This window comes from Nerophis lumbriciformis, linkage group LG06 (assembly GCF_033978685.3).
Source record: "Nerophis lumbriciformis linkage group LG06, RoL_Nlum_v2.1, whole genome shotgun sequence".
Taxonomy (NCBI): domain Eukaryota; kingdom Metazoa; phylum Chordata; class Actinopteri; order Syngnathiformes; family Syngnathidae; genus Nerophis; species Nerophis lumbriciformis.
Genome location: NC_084553.2, coordinates 3,983,212 through 4,010,950, shown reverse-complemented (window position 1 = coordinate 4,010,950; position 27,739 = coordinate 3,983,212). Strand labels below are relative to the sequence as shown.

General features: G+C 29.4%; 1 protein-coding gene across 1 annotated transcript in view; it reads left to right on the top strand.

Annotated features, from left to right (window-relative positions):
* Positions 1-27,346, top strand: part of LOC133608433 (rhophilin-2-like) — a 166,608-nt gene extending 139,262 nt beyond the window's left edge. Inside the window, exons 12-15 of the mRNA XM_061963655.2 lie at positions 5,429-5,505; positions 17,983-18,129; positions 21,854-22,009; positions 26,703-27,346. Coding sequence (XP_061819639.1) covers positions 5,429-5,505; positions 17,983-18,129; positions 21,854-22,009; positions 26,703-26,945 — 623 coding nt within the window. The 3' untranslated portion in view covers positions 26,946-27,346. The remainder of the gene's footprint in view (positions 1-5,428; positions 5,506-17,982; positions 18,130-21,853; positions 22,010-26,702) is intronic.
* Positions 27,347-27,739: the final 393 nt, after the last annotated feature.

Here is a 27,739-nt window from a genome sequence, read left to right as displayed (position 1 = left end):
ATAAAATATAAATAAACAAAAAAATGCATTTATTAAAATAAAATGAAAATAAATAAACACAAAATAAATGTATTAAAATTAAATTAAAATAAACACATTTAATAAATGTAACAAAATAAAAATACATTAGAATAAAATATACATAAACAAAAAAAATGCATTTATTAGAAATAAACATGTTAAAATAAGTACATCCAAATACATTTATTAGTATAAAATATAAATAAACCCCAAAAAATGCATTTATTAAGATAAAATAAAAAAAAATACAAATACATTTATTAGAATGAAATATAAATAAACCAAAAAATGCATTTATTAAAATAAAATGAAAATAAACACAAAATAAATGTATTAAAATAAAATAAAAATAAACACATTTAATAAATGTAACAAAATAAAAATAAACAAATAAAAATACATTAGAATAAAATGTACATAAACAAAAAAATGCATTTATTAGAAATAAACACGTTAAAATAAATACATCCAAATACATTTATTAGTATAAAATATAAATAAACCCCAAAAAATGCATTTATTAAGATAAAATTAAAAAAAATACAAATACATTTATTAGAATAAAATATAAATAAACAAAAAAATGCATTTATTAAAATAAAATGAAAATAAATAAACACAAAATAAATGTATTAAAATAAATTAAAAAAAACACACTTAATAAATGTAACAAAATAAAAATAAACAAATAAAAATACATTAGAATAAAATGTACATAAACAAAAAAAATGCATTTATTAGAAATAAACACGTTAAAATAAATACATCCAAATACATTTATTAGTATAAAATATAAATAAATCCCAAAAAATGCATTTATTAAGATAAAATAAAAAAAATACAAATACATTTATTAGAATAAAATATAAATAAACAAAAAAATGCATTTATTAAAATAAATGAAAATAAATAAGCACAAAATAAATTTATTAAAATAAAATAAAAATAAACACATTTAATAAATGTAACAAAATAAAAATAAACAAATAAAAATACATTAGAATAAAATGTACATAAACAAAAAAAATGCATTTATTAGAAATAAACATGTTAAAATAAGTACATCCAAATACATTTATTAGTATAAAATATAAATAAACCCCAAAAAATGCATTTATTAAGATAAAATTTAAAAAAAAATACAAATACATTTATTAGAATAAAATATAAATAAACAAAAAAATGCATTTATTAAAATAAAATGAAACTAAATAAACACAAAATAAATGTATTAAAATAAAATTAAAATAAACACATTTAATAAATGTAACAAAATAAAAATACATTAGAATGCAATATACATATACAAAAAAATGCATTTATTAAAAATAAACACTTAAAAATAAATGTATTAAAATGAATAAATACAAATACGTTTATTAGTATAAAACATAAATAAACCCAAAAAAATGCATTTATTAAGATAAAATTAAAAAAAATACAAGTACATTTATTAGAATAAAATATAAATAAACAAAAAAAATGCATTTATTAAAATAAATTGAAAATAAATAAACACAAAATAAATGTATTAAAATAAAATAAAATAAACACATTTAATAAATGTAACAAAATAAAAATAAACAAATAAAAATACATTAGAATAAAATATACATAAACAAAAAAATGCATTTATTAGAAATAAACACGTTAAAATAAATACATCCAAATACATTTATTAGTATAAAATATAAATAAACCCCCAAAAATGCATTTATTAAGATAAAATTTTAAAAAGTACAAATACATTTATTAGAATAAAATATAAATAAACAAAAAAATGCATTTATTAAACACGTAAAAATAAATGTATTAAAATTAATAAATACAAATACGTTTATTAGTATAAAACAAATAAACACAAAAAAAAATGCATTTTTAAAAATAACATTTAAAAAATACATTTATTAGAATAAAATATAAATAAACAAAAAAATGCAGTTATTAAAATAAAATGAAAATAAATAAACACAAAATAAATGTATTAAAATAAAAAATAAAAAACACATTTAATAAATGTAACGAAATAAAAATAAACAAATAAAAATACATTAGAATGCAATATACATATACAAAAAAATGCATTTATTAAAAATAAACACGTAAAAATAGATGTATTAAAATGAATAAATCCAAATACGTTTATTAGTATAAAACAAATAAACACAAAAAAATGCATTTTTTTAAATAAAATTTAAAAAATACATTTATTAGAATAAAATATAAATAAACAAAAAAATGCATTTATTAAAATAAAATGAAAATAAATAAACACAAAATAAATGTATTAAAATAAAATTAAAATAAACACATTTAATAAATGTAACGAAATAAAAATGAACAAATAAAAATACATTAGAATACAATATACATAAACAAAAAAATGCATTTATTAAAAATAAACACGTTAAAGTAAATACATCCAAATACATTTATTAGTATAAAATATAAATAAACCCCAAAAAATGCATTTATTAAGATAAAATTAAAAAAAATACAAATACATTTATTAGAATAAAATATAAATAAACAAAAAAATGCATTTATTAAAATAACATGAAAATAGATAAACACAAAATAAATGTATTAAAATAAAATAAAAATAAACACATTTAACAAATGTAACGAAATAAAAATAAACAAATAAAAATACATTAGAATACAATATACATAAACAAAAAAAATGCATTTATTAAAAATAAACACGTAAATATAAATGTATTAAAATGAATACATACAAATACGTTTATTAGTATAAAACATAAATAAACACAAAAAATGCATTTATCAAAATAAAATTAAAAAAATACAAATACATTTATTAGAATAAAATATAAATAAACAAAAAAATGCATTTATTAAAATAAAATGAAAATAAATTAACACAAAATAAATGTATTAAAATAAAATTAAAATAAACACATTTAATAAATGTAACAAAATAAAAATAAACAAATAAAAATACATTAGAATACAATATACATATACAAAAAAATGCATTTATTAAAAATAAACACGTAAAAATAAATGTATTAAAATGAATAAATACAAATACGTTTATTAGTATAAAACATAAATAAACACAAAAAATGCATTTATTAAGATAAAATTTAAAAAAATACAAATACATTTATTAGAATAAAATATAAATAAACAAAAAAATGCATTTATTAAAATAAAATGAAAATAAATAAACAAAATAAATGTATTAAAATAAAATTAAAATAAACACATTTAATAAATGTAACAAAATAAAAATAAACAAATAAAAATACATTAGAATAAAATGTACATAAACAAAAAAAATGCATTTATTAGAAATAAACACGTTAAAATAAATACATCCAAATACATTTATTAGTATAAAATATAAATAAACCCAAAAAAATGCATTTATTAAGATAAAATTTAAAAAAATACAAATACATTTATTAGAAAAAAATATAAATAAACAAAAAAATGCATTTATTAAAATAACATGAAAATAAATAAACACAAAATAAATGTATTAAAATAAAATTAAAATAAACACATTTAATAAATGTAACAAAATAAAAATAAACAAATAAAAATACATTAGAATGCAATATACATATACAACAAAATGCATTTATTAAAAATAAACACGTAAAAATAAATGTATTAAAATGAATAAATACAAATACGTTTATTAGTATAAAATATAAATAAACACAAAAAATGCATTTATCAAAATAAAATTTAAAAAATACAAATACATTTATTAGAATGAAATATAAATAAACAAAAAAATGCATTTATTAAAATAAAATAAAAATAAATGAACACAAAATAAATGTATTAAAATAAAATTAAAATAAACACATTTAATAAATGTAATCAAATAAAAATAAACAAATAAAAATACATTAGAATGAAATATACATAAACCAAAAAAATGCATTTATTAAAAATAAACACGTTAAAATAAATACATCCAAATACATTTATTAGTATAAAATATAAATAAACCCCAAAAAATGCATTTATTAAGATAAAATTAAAAAAAATACAAATACATTTATTAGAATAAAATATAAATAAACAAAAAAAATGCATTTATTAAAATAAAATGAAAATAAATAAACAAAATAAATGTATTAAAATTAAATTAAAATAAACACATTTAATAAATGTAACGAAATAAAAATAAACAAATAAAAATACATTAGAATACAATATACATATACAAAAAAATGCATTTATTAAAAATAAACACGTAAAAATAAATGTATTAAAATGAATAAATACAAATGCGTTTATTAGTATAAAACAAATAAACACAAAAAAATGCATTTTTTTAAATAAAATTTAAAAAATACATTTATTAGAATAAAATATAAATAAACAAAAAAATGCATTTATTAAAATAAAATGAAAATAAATGAACACAAAATAAATGTATTAAAATAAAAATTAAAATAAACACATTTAATAAATGTAATCAAATAAAAATAAACAAATAAAAATACATTAGAATGCAATATACATATACAAAAAAATGCATTTATTAAAAATAAACACGTAAAAATAAATGTATTAAAATGAATAAATACAAATATGTTTATTAGTATAAAACAAATAAACACAAAAAAATGCATTTTTTTAAATAAAATTTAAAAAATACATTTATTAGAATAAAATATAAATAAACAAAAAAATGCATTTATTAAAATAAAATGAAAATAAATGAACACAAAATAAATGTATTAAAATAAAATTAAAATAAACACATTTAATAAATGTAATCAAATAAAAATAAACAAATAAAAATACATTAGAATGAAATATACATAAACCAAAAAAATGCATTTATTAAAAATAAACACGTAAAAATATATCTATTAAGATAAATAAATACAAATACATTTATTAGTATAAAATAAAAATGTCCAGGATATAATAACTAGTTAAGTTGAATTAATGTCCAAGATGTACATTAGTACTTATACTACTTATGTTTATGTTACAATATCATACCTCAGACTACTTATGTTTATGTTACAATATCATACCTCAGACTACTTATGTTTATGTTACAATATCATACCTCAGACTACTTATGTTTATGTTACAATATCATACCTCAGACTACTTATGTTTATGTTACAATATCATACCTCAGACTACTTATGTTTATGTTACAATATCATACCTCAGACTACTTATGTTTATGTTACAATATCATACCTCAGACTACTTATGTTTATGTTACAATATCATACCTCAGACTACTTATGTTTATGATACAATATCATACCTCAGACTACTTATGTTTATGTTACAATATCACACATCAGACTACTTATGTTTATGTTACAATATCATACCTCAGACTACTTATGTTTATGTTACAATATCATAAAGACGTTTTTTCTTTCCACCTCAGCTAAGACGGAGCACCAAGCAGAGATGGAGGTCCCGGCGGTCCTAAAGGTGAAAGTCAGCGACTTTTTCCAGCGGCTGGTATGTGGGCTACTAACCTCTCACTCACATTCATGTCCTGGTAATGCGTGTGGTGGATGGTGTGGTGTGTGACCATGAGCTGCTAGGTGTGTGTCCAGGAGTGTGTGATTGGTCCTGGACACACACCTGAAGAACACTAACACTAACTAAGGTGCTCACCTTTGTGGTGGTGTGTTCATCGGGGTATCTGATCATCAGGGGTATCGGACCACCTGGTTGTGGTGGTGTGTTCATCGGGGTATCTGATCATCAGGGGTATCGGACCACCTGGTTGTGGTGGTGTGTTCATCAGGGTATCTGATCATCAGCGTATCGGACCACCTGGTTGTGGTGGTGTGTTCATCAGGGTATCTGATCATCAGGGTATCGGACCACCTGGTTGTTCCCTGATGATGGTGTCACAAGTTGGTCCTCAGTAAGTCAGATGTGTTGGACTCTGACCTTTGTCACTTATTCTGTTCATTACAGAATTTATTTTGTTTACCTTCTCTTTACCTTCTTTTATCTTCTTTTTTTTTTACCTTCTAATAACCTTCTTTTATCTTTTGTTTACTTTCTATGTACCTTCTTTTATCTTTTATTTACTTTCTATGTACCTTATTTTATCTTTTTTACCTTCTAATCACCTTCTTTTATCTTTTATTTACTTTTTATTTACCTTCTTTTGTTTTTTTACCTTCTATTTACCTTCTTTTATCTTTTATTTACTTTTTATTTACCTTCTTTTGTTTTTTTACCTTCTATTTACCTTCTTTTATCTTTTATTTACTTTCTTTTATTTTCTGTTTACCGTCTTTTATATTTTATTTACTTTCTATTCATCTTCTTTTATCTACCTTCTTTTATCTTTTTTTACCTTCTAATCACCTTTTATCTTTTATTTACTTTTTATTTAACTTCTATTATCTTTTTTTTTACGTTCTATTTACCTTTTTCTTTGACCTACAATTTACCTTCTTTTATCTTTTATTTACTTTCTTTTATTTTCTGTTTACCGTCTTTTATATTTTATTGACTTTATTTACCTTCTTTTATCTTTATTTACCTTCTTTTGCCTTCTATTTACCTTCTTCTATTTTTTATTTTCTTTATTTTGCCTTCTATTTACCTTTTTTAATATTGTATCTACATTCTTTTACCTTTTATTTACGGTCTTTTATCTTTTATTTACTTTATTTTACTTTCCATTTACCTTCTTTTACCTTACATTTACCTTCTTTTAGCATTTATTTATCTTCTATTACCTTACATTCACCTTTTACTTACCTCCTATTTAAAAAAAAGTTAAGTTTTATTTACCTTCTTTTACTTCTATTCACCTTATTTTATCTACCTTCTTTTATCTTTTTTTTACCTTCTTTTGCCTTCTATTTACCTTCTTCTATCTTTTATTTACTTTATGTTGCCTTCTATTTACCTTCTTCGATCTTTTATTTTCTTTATTTTGCCTTCTATTTACCTTTTTTAATATTGTATTTACTTTCTTTTACCTTTTATTTACCGTCTTTTATCTTTTATTTACTTTATTTTACTTTCCATTTACCTTCTTTTACCGTACATTTACCTTCTTTTAGCATTTATTTATCTTCTATTACCTTACATTCACCTTTTACTTTCCTCCTATTTAAAAAAAAATGTTACGTTTTATTCACCTTCTTTTACCTTCTATTCACCTTATTTTATCTACCTTCTTTTATCTTTATTTACCTTCTTTTGCCTTCAATTTACCTTCTTCGATCTTTTATTTTCTTTATTTTGCCTTCCAGTTACCTTTTTTAATATTGTATCTACATTCTTTTACCTTTTATTTACCGTCTTTTATCTTTTATTTACTTTATTTTACTTTCCATTTACCTTCTTTTACCGTACATTTACCTTCTTTTAGCATTTATTTATCTTCTATTACCTTACATTCACCTTTTACTTACCTCCTATTTAAAAAAAAAGTTACGTTTTATTTACCTTCTTTTACCTTCTATTCACCTTATTTTATCTACCTTCTTTTATATATATATTTTTTACCTTCTTTTGCCTTCTATTTACCTTCTTCTATCTTTTATTTACTTTATGTTGCCTTCTATTTACCTTCTTCGATCTTTTATTTTCTTTATTTTGCCTTCTATTTACCTTTTTTAATATTGTATCTACATTCTTTTACCTTTTATTTACCGTCTTTTATCTTTTATTTACTTTATTTTACTTTCCATTTACCTTCTTTTACCGTACATTTACCTTCTTTTAGCATTTATTTATCTTCTATTACCTTACATTCACCTTTTACTTACCTCCTATTTAAAAAAAATGTTATGTTTTATTCACCTTCTTTTACCTTCTATTCACCTTATTTTATCTACCTTCTTTTATCTTTTTTTACCTTCTTTTGCCTTCTATTTACCTTCTTCTATTTTTTATTTTCTTTATTTTGCCTTTCATTTACCTTTTTTAATATTGTATCTACAATCTTTTACCTTTTATTTACCATCTTTTATCTTTTATTTACTTTATTTTACTTTCCATTTACCTTCTTTTACCGTACATTTACCTTCTTTTAGCATTTATTTATCTTCTATTACCTTACATTCACCTTTTACTTACCTCCTATTTAAAAAAATGTTACGTTTTATTCACCTTCTTTTACCTTCTATTCACCTTATTTTATCTACCTTCTTTTATCTTTAATTACCTTCTTTTGCCTTCTATTTACCTTCTTCGATCTTTTATTTTCTTTATTTTGCCTTCTATTTACCTTTTTTAATATTGTATCTACATTCTTTTACCTTTTATTTACCATCTTTTATCTTTTATTTACTTTATTTTACTTTCCATTTACCTTCTTTTACCGTACATTTACCTTCTTTTAGCATTTATTTATCTTCTATTACCTTACATTCACCTTTTACTTACCTCCTATTTAAAAAAATGTTACGTTTTATTCACCTTCTTTTACCTTCTATTCACCTTATTTTATCTACCTTCTTTTATCTTTAATTACCTTCTTTTGCCTTCTATTTACCTTCTTCGATCTTTTATTTTCTTTATTTTGCCTTCTATTTACCTTTTTTAATATTGTATCTACATTCTTTTACCTTTTATTTACCATCTTTTATCTTTTATTTACTTTATTTTACTTTCCATTTACCTTCTTTTACCGTACATTTACCTTCTTTTAGCATTTATTTATCTTCTATTACCTTACATTCACCTTTTACTTACCTCCTATTTAAAAAAATGTTACGTTTTATTTACCTTCTTTTACCTTCTATTCACCTTATTTTATCTACCTTCTTTTATCTTTATTTACCTTCTTTTGCCTTCAATTTACCTTCTTCGATCTTTTATTTTCTTTATTTTGCCTTCTATTTACCTTTTTAATATTGTATCTACATTCTTTTACCTTTTATTTACCGTCTTTTATCTTTTATTTACTTTATTTTACTTTCCATTTACCTTCTTTTACCGTACATTTACCTTCTTTTAGCATTTATTTATCTTCTATTACCTTACATTCACCTTTTACTTACCTCCTATTTAAAAAAATGTTACGTTTTATTTACCTTCTTTTACCTTCTATTCACCTTATTTTATCTACCTTCTTTTATATATTTTTTTTTTACCTTCTTTTGCCTTCTATTTACCTTCTTCTATCTTTTATTTACTTTATGTTGCCTTCTATTTACCTTCTTCGATCTTTTATTTTCTTTATTTTGCCTTCTATTTACCTTTTTTAATATTGTATCTACATTCTTTTACCTTTTATTTACCGTCTTTTATCTTTTATTTACTTTATTTTACTTTCCATTTACCTTCTTTTACCGTACATTTACCTTCTTTTAGCATTTATTTATCTTCTATTACCTTACATTCACCTTTTACTTACCTCCTATTTTTTTAAAAATTACGTTTTATTTACCTTCTTTTACATTCTATTCACCTTATTTTATCTACCTTCTTTTATATATATTTTTTAACCTTCTTTTGCCTTCTATTTACCTTCATCTATATTTTATTTACTTTATTTTGCCTTCTATTTACCTTCTTTAATATTGTATTTACTTTCTTTTACCTTCTATTTACCGTCTTTTATCTTTTATTTACTTTATTTTACTATTAAATATATACCTCCTTTTACATTACATTTACCTTTTACTTGCCTCCTATTTAAAAAAATGTTACCTTTTATTTACCTTCTATCAACCTTCTTTATCTTTTTATTTAACTTTTTTAACTTATTTACCTTTTTCTTACCTCCTATTTATTTATTATTTTCCTTTTTTTTTTACCTTCTTTTACTTTCTATTTACCTTTTAATTAACTTTTTTTACTTATATTTAGCTTTTTCCACAATATATATTTTTCCCTTCTAATTGTTTTACTGTATTTGACCATATTTTACCTTCTAATTAACTTATTTTACAATATTTTATTATCTTTTACTATCTTTTACCTTCTATTTAGCTTTTTTTTACCTTCCTTTATGCAATATGGATGATATAAATGTCAAATTAGTTCCACTCATTAAACGATTAATCAAAGACTTTCAATGGAAGTAATTAATAGTTGCAGTCCAAATTATTTCACCTATTTTGAAGGATGTTTGATTTCAAGCCTTGTTTGTAATTATTTAACAATTCTATTAAATTGTAGTTTTGTCCTGACAAAATGTGCCGCCATCGCCATCGTTTCCATGACAACACAGATAACAATCTGCACTTTTCAAACTCTTTGTTTTGGGGTCGCTCCTTTTGCAGCAGGCGTCTTGGTAAGTTTTCACAACGCCAAGCCATACTTTTTGTAGACGGGTTACTTTCAGATCCGACAAGATGGTTCCGTCATCTGCCGTCTTGTGTACACAAATCCCTTTTGCTCCAGTTCTTACCGGCGCTAATCTCGTTAGCATGGTGGCTATGCTCTTTCTTGTCCTCTCATTCCACGGCCCAGCGGGGAAGATACTGTAAGGATTTAGACCGATGTTCCCAGGAGATAAAATGGCCCCGTTAAAAATCCAACTACCGTATTTTCCCCCGGCTATTGACTATTCACCGCTATATAAGCCACACCCACTAAATATTTTTCCACATATTAGCCGCTGATATATAGGTTATTTACACAGAAATATTCTGTAAATGTTTATTTACATACCTTAATTGTTTCCTGTGGAGGGGGGTGTGGCCTGCGGGCCTGCAGCGAAGCGGGGGTTGTACCAGGACCGGCCTCGAAATCAGCGACCGATGGCTCACCTGGGCCCGGTTATCTAATCACCTGTCGCTCTGTTATAAGTGGCAGCCGGGAGTGACGAGGACCTTGTGCTGAAAAGCAAACAAATGGGAAAACGCTGAAAATAAACCGGCATTAAATCCTGAAACCTGGGCTCTCGTGTCGGTGATTGGTGGTCTGGAGAACCCACGAGGGCGGGGGCAACCTCCACATTTCCAAACAGTGTCTGTGACACGGCAGTAAAACGGCTGATCAAACAAAACAGAAGTCATGGTCATGGACCCGCTAGCCGCACAAGCTATATAAAATAAATACTTGAATTTCAGTGTTCATTTATTTACACATATACACACATAACACTCATCTACTCATTGTTGAGTTAAGGGTTGAATTGTCCATCCTTGTTCTATTCTCTGTCACTATTTCAGAACACACACATTATACAAATATACATTATAAAATCAATAAGAAAACGGGAGCTCTAATTTGGGAGTCTGAATTAGGATCAGAAGTTCCTATATAAACATTGCGCGCTCACGTCGCCATTTTGTATTGATTACCGCAGCTGTGCACTGGATTCATTCACAAATACAAACTACAACTCACAAACACTTTAGAGTTAGGCTCCACCATCAGAAGGTGTACTCAAACTTATAAAGATCACATGGATATTATTCAGCGAGTTGATTCACCAAAACTAACCTGTTATACAGGAGGAAAAAAAAGCACACAGGACGTTTCAATTGTTCACAGACTGGTCGCGCTCATCAGAATGACAAGACACTTCCGGTCTGCAGGCGATAGCATTCAATTGGGAAGAAACGCCCTACTCGCAATGTGAATACTGATAAATGTGTAATGACAGCTCCAAAAAACGAATTCAAACCACAAAATAAACGAAATAAATCAACACAAAAATGTGACACATTATGGGTGGGTCACATATGCATGTACAGTAGATGGCAGTATTGTCCTGTTTAAAAGTGTCACAACATTGCTGTTTACGGCAGACAAACTGCTTTACGGCAGACGCTGTTGTTGTGTGTTGTCAACACGTCACTCAGGTCCGCCTGAATTTCGGGAGTTTTTCGGGAGGAAATTTGTCCCGGGAGGTTTTCGAGAGAATTTCGGGAGTCTCCCGGAAAATGCCACGTATATATTCATCTACGGGGGACTTAGGGCTTGGCCCCGTTCATATCTGAATTGACGCGGTACCTGGTCCCGGTACCTGGGGGGGGGGGCGCCACCAATGTACGCTACTTTTTGTGCGTGCTAATAAATATTATTTGATAACAAAACTGTATTTATTATTAATGTCATATTTAAAAACTAATGTATGTTGTTTAAGTCGGAAGAAGGCGGGTTCAATGTATATATATTATAATATATTTTTATTTAAATGAAGATATGAAATAATCCTAAATGAAATATTTATATTATTGTATATACTAGGGCAGGGGTCACCAACGCGGTGCCCGCGGTCACCAGGTAGCCCGTAAGGACCAGATCAGTCGCCCGCTGGCCTGTTCTAAAAATAGCTCAAAGAGCAGCACTTACCAGTGAGCTGCCTCTATTTTTTAAATGTTATTTATTTACTAGCAAGCTGGTCTCGCTTTGCTCCACATTTTTAAATTCTAAAAGAGACAAAACTCAAATAGAATTTGAAAATCCACGAAAAATATTTTAAAGACTTGGTCTTCACTTGGAATAAGCGGTAGAAAATGGATTGATGGATGGGTCTTCACTTGTTTAAATAAATTCATTTATTTTTTTTACTTTGCTTCTTATTACTTTTAGAAATACAATTTTAGAGAAAAAAATACAACCTTAAAAATGATTTTAGGATTTTTAAACAAATATACCTTTTAAATTTCTTCCTCTTCTTTCCTGACAATTTAAATCAATGTTCAAGTTAAAAAAAAATTTTTTTTATTATTGTAAAGAATAATAAATATTTTAGCTTCTGTTTTTTCGACGAAGAATATTTGTGAAATATTTCTTCAAACTTACTATGATTAAAATTCAAAAAAATTATTCTGGCAAATCTAGAAAAATCTGTAGAATCAAATTTAAATCTTATTTCAAAGTATTTTGAATTTCTTTTAAAATTGTTGTTCTGGAAAATCTAGAAGAAATACTGATTTGTCTTTGTTAGAAATATAGCTTGGTCCAATTTGTTAAATATTCTAACAAAGTGCAGATTGGATTTTAACCAATTTAAAAACATGTCATCAAAATTCTAAAATGTATCTTAATCAGGAAAAATGACTAATGATGTTCCATAAATTATTTTTTTTTAATTTTTTCAAAAAGATTCAAATTAGCTAGTTTTTCTCTTCTTTTTGTCGGTTGAATTTTGAATTTTAAAGAGTCGAAATTGAAGATAAACTATGTTTCAAATTTTTTTTCGTGTTTTCTCCTCTTTTAAACCGTTCAATTAAGTGTTTTTTTCATCATTTATTCTCTACAAAAAACCTTCCGTAAAAGGAAAAAAAAAAATGTACGACGGAATGACAGACAGAAATACCCATTTTTTTTATATATATAAATGTATTTATTTAGCTATTTGAATTTAAATCACACTTACGTGTAACTTACAAATGACAATATATTTATTTATTTAAGTGTGTATCAAACTGGTAGCCCTTCGCAAAAGAGACAAAACTCAAATAGAATTTGAAAATCCACGAAAAATATTTTAAAGACTTGGTCTTCACTTGGAATAAGCGGTAGAAAATGGATGGATGGATGGGTCTTCACTTGTTTGAATAAATTCATTTATTTTCTACTTTGCTTCTTATTACTTTTAGAAATACAATTTTAGAGAAAAAAATACAACCTTAAAAAGGATTTTTAGGATTTTTAAACAAATATACCTTTTAAATATCTTCCTCTTCTTTCCTGACAATTTAAATCAATGTTCAAGTAAAAAAAAAAATTTTTTTTATTATTGTAAAGAATAATAAATATTTTAGCTTGTGTTTTTTTGACGAAGAATATTTGTGAAATATTTCTTCAAACTTACTATGATCAAAATTCAAAAAAATTATTCTGGCAAATCTATTATTTTGGGGTCTCCCTATGTCTAGCATTAAAAAATTACAGTTGGTACAAAATGCGGCTGCTAGACTTTTGACAAGAACAAGAAAGTTTGATCATATTACGCCTATACTGTATATACACCTTTATATACATATATACATATATATATACCTATACTGGCTCACCTGCACTGGCTTCCTGTGCACTTAAGAAGTGACTTTAAGGTTTTACTACTTACGTATAAAATACTACACGGTCTAGCTCCGTCCTATCTTGTCGATTGCATTGTACCATATGTCCCGGCAAGAAATCTGCGTTCAAAGAACTCCGGCTTATTAGTGATTCCCAGAGCCCAAAAAAAGTCTGCGGGCTATAGAGCGTTTTCTATTGGGGCTCCAGTACTATGGAATGCCCTCCCGGTAACAATTAGAGATGCTACCTCAGTAGAAACATTTAAGTCCCATCTTAAAACTCATTTGTATACTCTAGCCTTTAAATAGCCCCCCTGTTAGACCAGTTGATCTGCCGTTTCTTTTCTTTTCTCCTCTGCTCCCCTTTTCCTTGAGGGGGGGGAGGGCACAGGTCCGGTGGCCATGGATGAAGTGCTGGCTGTCCAGAGTCGGGACCCGGGGTGGACCGCTCGCCTGTGCATCGGCTGGGAACATCTCTACGCTGCTGACCCGTCTCCGCTCGGGATGGTGTCCTGCTGGCCCCACTATGGACTGGACTCTTACTATTATGTTGGATCCACTATGGACTGGACTCTCACAATATTATGTCAGACCCACTCGACATCCATTGCTTTCGGTCTCCCCTAGAGGGGGGGGGGGGTTACCCACATATGCGGTCCTCTCCAAGGTTTCTCATAGTCATTCACATCGACGTCCCACTGGGGTGAGTTTTTCCTTGCCCGTATGTGGGCTTTGTACCGAGGATGTCGTTGTGGCTTGTGCAGCCCTTTGAGACACTTGTGATTTAGAGCTATATAAATAAACATTGATTGATTGATTGATTGATTTGTCTTTGTTAGAAATATAGCTTGGTCCAATTTGTTAAATATTCTAACAAAGTGCAGATTGGATTTTAACCAATTTAAAAACATGTCATCAAAATTCTAAAAATGTATCTTAATCAGGAAAAATGACTAATGATGTTCCATAAATTATTTTTTTTATTTTTTTTCAAAAAGATTCAAATTAGCTAGTTTTTCTCTTCTTTTTGTCGGTTGAATTTTGAATTTTAAAGAGTCGAAATTGAAAATTTTATTTTAATTTTTTTCGTGTTTTCTCCTCTTTTAAACCGTTCAATTAAGTGTTTTTTTCATCATTTATTCCCTACAAAAAACCTTCCGTAAAAGGAAAAAAAAATGTACGACGGAATGACAGACAGAAATACCCATTTTTTTTATATATATAAATGTATTTATTTAGCTATTTTTGTTTAAATCACACTTACGTGTAACTTACAAATGACAATATATTTATTTATTTAAGTGTGTATCAAACTGGTAGCCCTTCGCAAAAGAGACAAAACTCAAATAGAATTTGAAAATCCACGAAAAATATTTTAAAGACTTGGTCTTCACTTGGAATAAGCGGTAGAAAATGGATGGATGGATGGGTCTTCACTTGTTTAAATAAATTCATTTATTTTCTACTTTGCTTCTTATTACTTTTAGAAATACAATTTTAGAGAAAAAAATACAACCTTAAAAAGGATTTTAGGATTTTTAAACAAATATACCTTTTAAATTTCTTCCTCTTCTTTCCTGACAATTTAAATCAATGTTCAAGTAAAAAAAAAATTTTTTTTATTATTGTAAAGAATAATAAATATTTTAGCTTCTGTTTTTTCGACGAAGAATATTTGTGAAATATTTCTTCAAACTTATTATGATTAAAATTCAAAAAAATTATTCTGGCAAATCTAGAAAATCTGTAGAATCAAATTTAAATCTTATTTCAAAGTATTTTGAATTTCTTTTAAAATTGTTGTTCTGGAAAATCTAGAAGAAATACTGATTTGTCTTTGTTAGAAATATAGCTTGGTCCAATTTGTTAAATATTCTAACAAAGTGCAGATTGGATTTTAACCAATTTAAAAACATGTCATCAAAATTCTAAAAATGTATCTTAATCAGGAAAAATTACTAATGATGTTGCATACATTTTTTTTTATTTTTTTTTCAAAAAGATTCAAATTAGCTAGTTTTTCCTCTTCTTTTTGTCGGTTGAATTTTGAATTTTAAAGAGTCGAAATTGAAAATTTTATTTTAATTTTTTTCATGTTTTCTCCTCTTTTAAACCGTTCAATGAAGTGTTTTTTTCATCATTTATTCCCTACAAAAAACCTTCCGTAAAAGGAAAAAAAAAATGTGCGGCGGAATGACAGACAGAAATACCCATTTTTTATATATATATAAATGTATTTATTTAGCTATTCTTGTTTAAATCACACTTACGTGTAACTTACAAATGACAATATATTTATTTATTTAAGTGTGTATCAAACTGGTAGGCCTTCGCAAAAGAGACAAAACTCAAATAGAATTTGAAAATCCACGAAAAATATTTTAAAGACTTGGTCTTCACTTGGAATAAGCGGTAGAAAATGGATGGATGGATGGGTCTTCACTTGTTTAAATAAATTCATTTATTTTTTTACTTTGCTTCTTATTACTTTTAGAAATACAATTTTAGAGAAAAAAATACAACCTTAAAAATGATTTTAGGATTTTTAAACAAATATACCTTTTTACCTTTTAAATTTCTTCCTCTTCTTTCCTGACAATTTAAATCAATGTTCAAGTAAAAAAATAAATTTTTTATTATTGTAAAGAATAATAAATATTTTAGCTTCTGGTTTTTTGACGAAGAATATTTGTGAAATATTTCTTCAAACTTACTATGATTAAAATTAAAAAAAAATTATTCTGGCAAATCTAGAAAATCTGTAGAATCAAATTTAAATCTTATTTCAAAGTATTTTGAATTTCTTGTTCTGGAAAATCTAGAAGAAATACTGATTTGTCTTTGTTAGAAATATAGCTTGGTCCAATTTGTTAAATATTCTAACAAAGTGCAGATTGGATTTTAACCAATTTAAAAACATGTCATCAAAATTCTAAAAATGTATCTTAATCAGGAAAAATTACTAATGATGTTCCATAAAAAATTTTTTTTAAATTTTTTCAAAAAGATTCAAATTAGCTAGTTTTTCTCTTCTTTTTGTCGGTTGAATTTTGAATTTTAAAGAGTCGAAATTGAAGAAAACTATGTTTATTTTATTTTTTTCTGTGTTTTCTCCTCTTTTAAACCGTTCAATTAAGTGTTTTTTTTCATCATTTATTCCCTACAAAAAACCTTCCGTAAAAGGAAAAAAAAAATGTACGACGGAATGACAGACAGAAATACCCATTTTTTATATATATATAAATGTATTTATTTAGCTATTCTTGTTTAAATCACACTTACGTGTAACTTACAAATGCCAATATATTTATTTATTTAAGTGTGTATCAAACTGGTAGCCCTTCGCATTACGGTAATCAGTACCCAAGAAGTAGTTTTTGCTTTCAAAAAGGTTGGTGACCCCTGTACTAGGGCATCAAATCAGTGTCAGTTGAGTCGGTCCATAGGTTGCCTGTAGGGATTTTTAATGTCCAGCAGATGTCAGTATTTAGTGACACAGTATCGACACAGTATCAATACAGTTTTGCAATGTGTCGAAACGCTTCATGGCGCCTCATCAACCCATCACTAGTTGTACTAATTACACACCGGCTGTTGGATTGTGACGTTCAGCTGAGTTGTAGTTCGCATGAGCAAATTTTGGAGGTGCGGAAATTTAAAATCGCTAATGCTAACTAAATTAGCATCAAGCTAGCGTATTTTGGAAGGGTGGAGCTTTTTTTTTTTTACCAAGCATACTTTCTTTGTTGCTGTAGAAAATTGCAACTTTTAACTAGAGAGTCTGGCTCTCAGTGCTGCTTGAGTGACTCTTTACGCGAGCCGCCGGTTAGAACCGCTTGATTTTACGAGGGGAAAAAGCAAGAGAGTAGGTGGACGCCCGGCGACCCTTGACCTTGTTCTGGGTGACCTCCCTGAGAGTTTGTCTTTAGCGTGGCCGGATTGAAGAAAGTAAAAAAAAACAAGCTGCTCACAAACAGAATCCAAGTCCTTTTCCTTGTACTGAGCGTCACTTCCACTCTGTGTCCACCAGGGGCCTCTGGCGGTCTTCTCCGCCAAGCAGCGCTGGACGCCACCTCGGACGCTGCGCCTCCGCGCCGAGGACCGGGACCTGGGCTTCACGCTGAAGGGAGACGCCCCGGTCCAGGTGGTCTCCTTGGACCCCCTGTGCCCCGCTGCTGTGAGTCCCAAGTGTGGTCCACATGGGACCAAAGTCCGGCAATGTGACTTTTAATGGGGATTTTCATTTTGATGAGATAAGACAGGACTGCAATCTATTTGTGGCAGGGGGGGTTACAACAAATATGCTCAAACTAATATAATATAATAATAATAATATCTCAAACAATACTTTAATCTTTTGTAACTCAGTTTGTCCAAAGTATAATTACTGTGATCTAGTGTATTTATGTACATATTCATCAGATAGAATAGAATAGAAAGTACTTTATTGATCCCTGGGGGAAATTTAGCACCACAGTTCGCTCACAATAGACAATAAACACTAAGGTATTTTTTTACATGTGAATAACATAAATACAGTCTAGTATACAGCATTATTCACATGTGAATAGCATAAATACAGTCTATTATACAGCATTATTCACATGTGAATATTATAAATACAGTCTATTATATAGCATTATTCACATGTGAATAATATAGTCTATTATACAGCATTATTCACATGTGAATATAAATACAGTCTATTATACAGCATTATTCACATGTGAATAACATAAATACAGTCTATTATACAGCATTATTCACATGTGAATAATATAAATACAGTCTATTATACAGCATTATTCACATGTGAATAATATAGTCTATTATACAGCATTATTCACATGTGAATATAAATACAGTCTATTATACAGCATTATTCACGTGTGAATAACATAAATATAGTCTATTATACAGCATTATTCACATGTGAATATAAATACAGTCTATTATACAGCATTATTCACATGTGAATAACATAAATACAGTCTATTATACAGCATTATTCACATGTGAATAATATAAATACAGTCTATTATACAGCATTATTCACATGTGAATAACATAAACACAGTCTATGGTGTTGAATTTATTGTCAGTAACTTCTTAGTTGAGATGTTTAACTACCCTCAACATCAAACATCAAGCCGCCGCCGCCGCCTAGTCGGCCAGCAATTAGAAGTCTGCGTCACTGTGACAGCTCGTTAAGAGGCCACGCTGATTAGTGAGGTTGCGTAAACTCCAACTGGGTCAACCTCTTATATGTTTCCTTGGAGGCCGCAGGAGAGAAGTCACTCGCTGGAGTCCAGGTGTGCCTGGAACACGCTCACGTTCCTCCGGCGCCATCTTCAGTCCTGTAGAGCTCCTCACACTGGCTGACACAATTCTCTTCCAAAACAGCAAGACCTTAGATTTTTTTTTTTCGCCCTAAAAAGTGTTAATACTGTAAGTAGAGTACATATTACACACCAGCTGTGTGATCGTAACGTGCATCTTAGTTGTCGTTTTCATTTACTTATTTGGAAAATTCTCTACCAAAACGGCAAGATGTTAGATGGCAGCAGTGTATAGTTAGTAGTTTTTGTTGTTGTTGCGCCCTAAAAAGTGTTAATACTGCAAGTACTATACATATTACACACCAGGTGTTTGTAACGTGCATCTTAGTTGTCGTTTTCATTTACTTATTTGGAAAATTCTCTACCAAAACGGCAAGACAGCAGTGTATATAGTTAGTAGTTTTTTGTTGTTGTTGTTGTTGTTGTTGCGCCCTAGAAAGTGTTAATACTGTAGGTATTGTACATAGTACACACCAGCTGTTTAATTGTAACGTGCATTTTAGTCGTAGTTCTCATTCACATGTTTAAAAATTATCTTCCAAAACGTCAAGACGTTAGATGGCAGCAGTGTATAGTTTTTTGTTGTTGTTGCACCCTGAAGAGTGTTAATACTGTAAGTACTGTACTTATTAGACAAAATCTGTTTGATTCTAACGTGCATCTTAGTTGTAGTTTTCATTTACACATTTGGAAAATTTTCTTCCAAAACGACAAGACGTTAGATGGCAGCAGTGTATAGTTAGTTTTGTTGTTGTTGTTGTTGTTGTTGTTGTTGCGCCCTAAAAAGTGTTAATACTGTAAGTACTGTACTTATTACGCACCAACTGTTTGATTCTAACGTGCATCTTAGTTGTAGTTTTCATTTACATATTTGGAAAATTCTCTTCCAAAACGGCAAGACGTTAGATGGCAGCAGTGTATAGTTAGTTTTTGTTGTTGTTGTTGCGCTCTAGAAAGTGTTAATACTGTAAGTGTTGTACATATTACGCACCAGCTGTTTGATTGTAACGTGCATCTTAGTTGTAGTTTTCATTTACACATTTTGAAAATTCTCTTCCAAAACAGCAAGACTGTAGGTGGCAGCAGTGTATAGTTAGTTTTGTTGTTGTTGTTGTTGTTGTTGTTGCTGTGCCCTAAAAAGTGTTAATACTGTAAGTAGTACCAGATGTTTGATTCAAACGTGCATCTTAGTTGTAGTTTTCATTTACATATTTGGAAAATTCTCTTCCACAACAGCAAGATGTTAGATGGCAGCAGTGTATAGTTAGTAGTTTTTGTTGTTGTTGTTGTTGTTGTTGTTGTTGTTGTTGTTGCGCCCTAAAAAGTGTTAATGCTGTAAGTACTGTACATATTACACACCAGCAGTTTGTAACGTGCATCTTAGTTGTAGTTTTCATTTACACGTTTGGAAAAGTCTCTACCAAAACGGCAAGATGCTAGATGGCAGCAGTGTATATAGTTAGTAGTTTTTTGTTTTGTTTTTGTTGCACCCTAAAAAGTGTTAATACTGTAGGTATTGTACATATTACGCACCAGCTGCTTGATTGTAACGTGCATCTTAGTTGTAGTTTTCATTTACACATTTGGAAAATTCTCTTCCAAAACGGCAAGATGTTAGATGGCCGCAGTGTACAGTTAGTTTGTTGTTGTTGTTGTTGTTGTTGTTGTTGCGCCCTGAAAAATGTTAATACTGTAAGTAATGTGCATATCACGCACAAACTGTTTGATTGTAACGTGCATCTTAGTTGTAGTTTTCATTTACACATTTGGAAAATTCTCTTCCAAAACGGCAAGATGTTAGATGGCCGCAGTGTACAGTTAGTTTGTTGTTGTTGTTGTTGCGCCCTGAAAAATGTTAATACTGTAAGTAATGTGCATATCACGCACCAACTGTTTGATTGTAACGTGCATCTTAGTTGTAGTTTTCATTTACACATTTGGAAAATTCTCTTCCAAAACGGCAAGATGTTAGATGGCAGCAGTGTATAGTTAGTTTTTTGTTGTTGTTGTTGTTGCGCCCTGAAAAATGTTAATACTGTAAGTAATGTGCATATCACGCACCAACTGTTTGATTGTAACGTGCATCTTAGTTGTAGTTTTCATTTACACATTTGGAAAATTCTCTTCCAAAACGGCAAGATGTTAGATGGCCGCAGTGTACAGTTAGTTTGTTGTTGTTGTTGTTGTTGTTGCGCCCTGAAAAATGTTAATACTGTAAGTAATGTGCATATCACGCACCAACTGTTTGATTGTAACGTGCATCTTAGTTGTAGTTTTCATTTACACATTTGGAAAATTCTCTTCCAAAACGGCAAGACCTTAAATTTGTTTTTGTTGCGCCCTAGAAAGTGTTAATACTGTAAGTACTGTACAGGTTACGCACCAGCTGTTTGATTGTAACCAGCATCTTAGTTGTAGTTTTCAATAACACGTTTAGTGGTGTAGAAATCGCCATGTAAAATCGCTAATGCTAATCAGTAGCACGTCTATAGCAAAGTCCATGTATTTTAGCATTCAGCTAGAGCATTTGACCTCTCCTCACGCCCGGCCTTCTGTTTGCAGGCTGACGGGCTGAAGGAGGGCGACTACATCGTGGCCGTGGGCGACACCCCTTGCAAGTGGATGAGCGTGGGCGAGGTGATGCGGCTGCTGAAGGACGCCGACGAGCAGGGCGTGGACGTCCAGGTGGTCAGCGTGCTGGACGGCAACCCCGCCATGGTAGGGACACGCCCACAGTTAGTAAACCCTGCAACTTTAATGCTAATGACGCCATGCTAATATTCTAGAGATCGCCACACAATAAAACAACAAATGTTATATTTTACCTGTAAATATACCATATTGTGTAAAGTAAACGCATTTAAAACATGTAAAGATTGTATTTATAATGCATGGAATACAATAAAATACCAAATGACTCATTTAAAGTAACATTATCTCTTTATACCTGTTGTCTCTAATTTGATACACATTTTCTACACAGTTTTACTATAAAATATATGATGACATATTAAGTAATTTCTACTTGTATCAACAGATGAACTGTTATTACTGACGTGTCAGTAATAAAAATAATGTTTTATAGACCCCAAAAGGGACAAGCGGTAGGAAATGGATGGACTGTATGTTGCTTCATGCTATTTATAATGCATGAAATACAATAAAATACCAAACGACTCATTTAGAGTGACATTATCTCTTTATACCTGTTGTCTCTAATTTGATACACTTTTTCAACACAGTTTTACTATAAAATATATGACGACATATTAAGTAATTTCTACTTGTATCAACAGATGAACTGTTATTACTGACGTGTCAGTAATAAAAAATAATGTTTTATAGACCCCAAAAGGGACAAGCGGTAGGAAATGGATGGACTGTATGTTGCTTCATGCTATTTATAATGCATGAAACACAATAAAATACCAAATGACTCATTTAGAGTAACACTACCTCTTTATACCTGTTGTCTCTAATTTGATACACATTTTCAACACAGTTTTACTATAAATATATGATGACATATTAAGTCATTTCTACTTGTATCAACAGATTAACTGTTATTACTGACGTGTCAGTAATAAAAAATAATGTTTTATAGACCCCAAAAGGGACAAGCGGTAGGAAATGGATGGACTGTATGTTGCTTCATGCTATTTATAATGCATGAAATACAATAAAATACCAAATGACTCATTTAGAGTAACATTACCTCTTTATACCTGTTGTCTCTAATTTGATACACATTTTCAACACAGTTTTACTATAAAATATATGACGACATATTAAGTAATTTCTACTTGTATCAACAGATGAACTGTTATTACTGACGTGTCAGTAATTAAAAATAATATTTTATAGACCCCAAAAGGGACAAGCGGTAGAAAATGGATGGATGGATGGACTGTCTGTTGTTTTCATGCTATTTATAATGCATGAAATACAATAAAATACCAAATGACTCATTTAGAGTAACATTACCTCTTTATACCTGTTGTCTCTAATTTGATACACATTTTCAACACAGTTTTACTATAAAATATATGACGACATATTAAGTCATTTCTACTTGTATCAACAGATGAACTATTATTACTGATGTGTCAGTAATAAAAACATAATGTTATATAGACCCCAAAAGGGACAAGCGGTAGGAAATGGATGGACTGTATGTTGCTTCATGCTATTTATAACGCATGAAATAAAATAAAACACCAAACGACTCATTTAGAGTAACATTACCTCTTTATACCTGTTGTCTCTAATTTGATACACATTTTCAACACAGTTTTACTATAAAATATATGACGACATATTAAGTAATTTCTACTTGTATCGACAGATTAACTGTTATTACTGATGTGTCAGTAATAAAAAATAATGTTTTATAGACCCCAAAAGGGACAAGCGGTAGGAAATGGATGGACTGTATGTTGCTTCATGCTATTTATAATGCATGAAATACAATAAAATACCAAATGACTCATTTAGAGTGACATTATCACTTTATACCTGTTGTCTCTAATTTGATACACATTTTCAACGCAGTTTTACTATAAAATATATGACGACATATTAAGTAATTTCGACTTGTATCAACAGATGAACTGTTATTACTGATGTGTCAGTAATAGAAATAATGTTTTATAGACCCCAAAAGGGACAAGCGGTAGGAAATGGATGGACTGTATGTTGTTTCATGCTATTTATACTGCATTAAATACAATAAAATACCAAATGACTCATTTAGAGTGACATTATCTCTTTATACCTGTTGTCTCTAATTTGATACACATTTTCAACACAGTTTTACTATAAAATATATGATGACATATTAAGTAATTTCTACTTGTATCAACAGATGAACTGTTATTACTGACGTGTCAGTAATAAAAATAATGTTTTATAGACCCCAAAAGGGACAAGCGGTAGGAAATGGATGGACTGTATGTTGCTTCATGCTATTTATAATGCATGAAATACAATAAAATACCAAACGACTCATTTAGAGTGACATTATCTCTTTATACCTGTTGTATATAATTTGATACACATTTTCAACACAGTTTTGCTATAACATATATGATGACATATTAAGTCATTTCTACTTGTATCAACAGATTAACTGTTATTACTGATGTGTCAGTAATAAAAAATAATGTTTTATAGACCCCAAAAGGGACAAGCGGTAGGAAATGGATGGACTGTATGTTGCTCCATGCTATTTATAATGCATGAAATACAATAAAAAACCAAATGACTCATTTAGAGTAACATTACCTCTTTATACCTGTTGTCTCTAATTTGATACACATTTTCTACACAGTTTTACTATCAAATATATGACGACATATTAAGTAATTTCTACTTGTATCAACAGATGAACTGTTATTACTGACATGTCAGTCATAAAAATAATGTTTTATAGACCCCAAAAGGGACAAGCGGTAGGAAATGGATGGATGGATGGACTGTATGTTGCTTCATACTATTTATAATGCATGAAATACAATAAAAAACCAAATGACTCATTTAGAGTAACATTACCTCTTTATACCTGTTGTCTCTAATTTGATACACATTTTCTGCACAGTTTTACTATAAAATATATGACGACATATTAAGTCATTTCTACTTGTATCAACAGATTAACTGTTATTACTGATGTGTCACTAATAAAAAATAATGTTATATAGACCCCAAAAGGGACAAGCGGTAGAAAATGGATGGACTGTATGTTGCTTCATGCTATTTATAATGCATGAAATACAATAAAATACCAAATGACTCATTTAGAGTAACATTACCTCTTTATACCTGTTGTCTCTAATTTGATACACATTTTCTGCACAATTTTACTATAAAATATATGACGACATATTAAGTAATTTCTACTTGTATCAACAGATGAACTGTTATTACTGACGTGTCAGTAATAAAAAATAATGTTTTATAGACCCCAAAAGGGACAAGCGGTAGGAAATGGATGGATGGATGGACTGTATGTTGCTTCATACTATTTATAATGCATGAAATACAATAAAAAACCAAATGACTCATTTAGAGTAACATTACCTCTTTATACCTGTTGTCTCTAATTTGATACACATTTTCTGCACAGTTTTACTATAAAATATATGACGACATATTAAGTCATTTCTACTTGTATCAACAGATTAACTGTTATTACTGATGTGTCACTAATAAAAAATAATGTTATATAGACCCCAAAAGGGACAAGCGGTAGAAAATGGATGGACTGTATGTTGCTTCATGCTATTTATAATGCATGAAATACAATAAAATACCAAATGACTCATTTAGAGTAACATTACCTCTTTATACCTGTTGTCTCTAATTTGATACACATTTTCTGCACAGTTCTACTATAAAATATATGCTTACATATTAAGAAATGTCTACTTGTATCAACAGATTAACTGTTATTACTGACATGTCAGTAATAAAAAATAATGTTTTATAGACCCCAAAAGGGACAAGCGGTAGGAAATGGATGGACTGTATGTTGCTTCATGCTATTTATAATGCATGAAATAAAATAAAATACCAAATGACTCATTTTGAGTAACATTACCTCTTTATACCTGTTGTCTCTAATTTGATACACATTTTCAACACAGTTTTACTATAAAATATATGATGACATATTAAGTCATTTCTACTTGTATCAACAGATGAACTGTTATTACTGACGTGTCAGTAATAAAAAATAATGTTTTATAGACCCCAAAAAGGACAAGCGGTAGGAAATGGATGGACTGTATGTTGCTTCATGCTATTTATAATGCATGAAATACAATAAAATACCAAATGACTCATTTTGAGTAACATTACCTCTTTATACCTGTTGTCTCTAATTTGATACACATTTTCAACACAGTTTTATTATAAAATATATGACGACATATTAAGTCATTTCTACTTGTATCAACAGATGAACTGTTATTGCTGACGTGTCAGTAATAAAAAATAACGTTTTATAGACCCCAAAAGGGACAAGCAGTAGAAAAAAAAAAAAGTGGTTGAAAGTTTCTCTTCAAAAATCAGGCGTCTCCTGTTTTGCCAGTCCTCTAACAAGTCAACCGCTGCCCTCTTGTGGATGACACATGCAATGCATGTATCTGATCTGATACATCAGGCTTTTTAGCTTTAAAAAAATGTGTATCACTTATGATACATTAGGTGTTAATGTGACTTGTCCAGCTATTTTTTGTTTAAACAACTTTCACTGAAGGCTAATATCTGCTCCAAATATCCAAAACATCCTTGACTACTTAGTATCAATATCGGTCTCTAGCTTGCATTTTAAGATGTGTAGCGAAGCCTCTTTTTTTTTTTTTTACATGTGGGGGCTACTTGTTGCTTATTAGTGCGTGTTTCTGTGTAGCCTGCCAAGAGCGCCACCTTCTGCGGGAACCTGCCCAAGACCTACTCCATGATCTGCCTGGCCTACAACGAGGACCAGAGTCCCAAGTCCCGCAAGGTGAGCAAGAAGTCCTCCTTCCTCAGCTGGGGCCTGAAGAACCGCATGAAGAGCGCCAGCACCGTCAGTCTGCCCACGGCCCAGCAGTCCTGGAACAAGCCCTGCCAGACCTTCCCCAGCTCCTACAAGGACAGCGCCCTCTACTGAGCAGGAGGTCCACCTCCTACACTCTTCTATTGACTCACATTCCAACATGGGGCCTTGCCACTGTGCTGCTCAAAGTACTCACTGCAGTACTCACCTGTAATGAAGTACTCGTCTCACCAGTACCACCTTAAATGAAGTCTCACCAGTACCACCTTGAATGAAGTACTCTTCTCACCAGTACCACCTTAAATGAAGTACTCGTCTCACCAGTACCACCTTAAATGAAGTACTCTTCTCACCTGTACCACCTTAAATGAAGTACTCTTCTCACCAGTACCACCTTAAATGAAGTACTCGTCTCACCAGTACCACCTTAAATGAAGTACTCTTCTCACCAGTACCACCTTAAATGAAGTACTCTTCTCACCAGTACCACCTTAAATGAAGTACTCTTCTCACCAGTACCACCTTAAATGAAGTCTCACCAGTACCACCTTAAATGAAGTACTCTTCTCACCAGTACCACCTTAAATGAAGTACTCCTCTCACCAGTACCACCTTAAATGAAGTAGTACTCTTCTCACCAGTACCACCTTAAATGAAGTACTCCTCTCACCAGTACAACCTTAAATTAAGTACTCTTCTCACCAGTACCACCTTAAATGAAGTAGTACTCTTCTCACCAGTACCACCTTAAATGAAGTCTCACCAGTACCACCTTAAATGAAGTACTCTTCTCACCAGTACCACCTTAAATGAAGTACTCTTCTCACCAGTACCACCTTAAATGAAGTACTCGTCTCACCTGTACCACCTTAAATGAAGTAGTACTCTTCTCACCAGTACCACCTTAA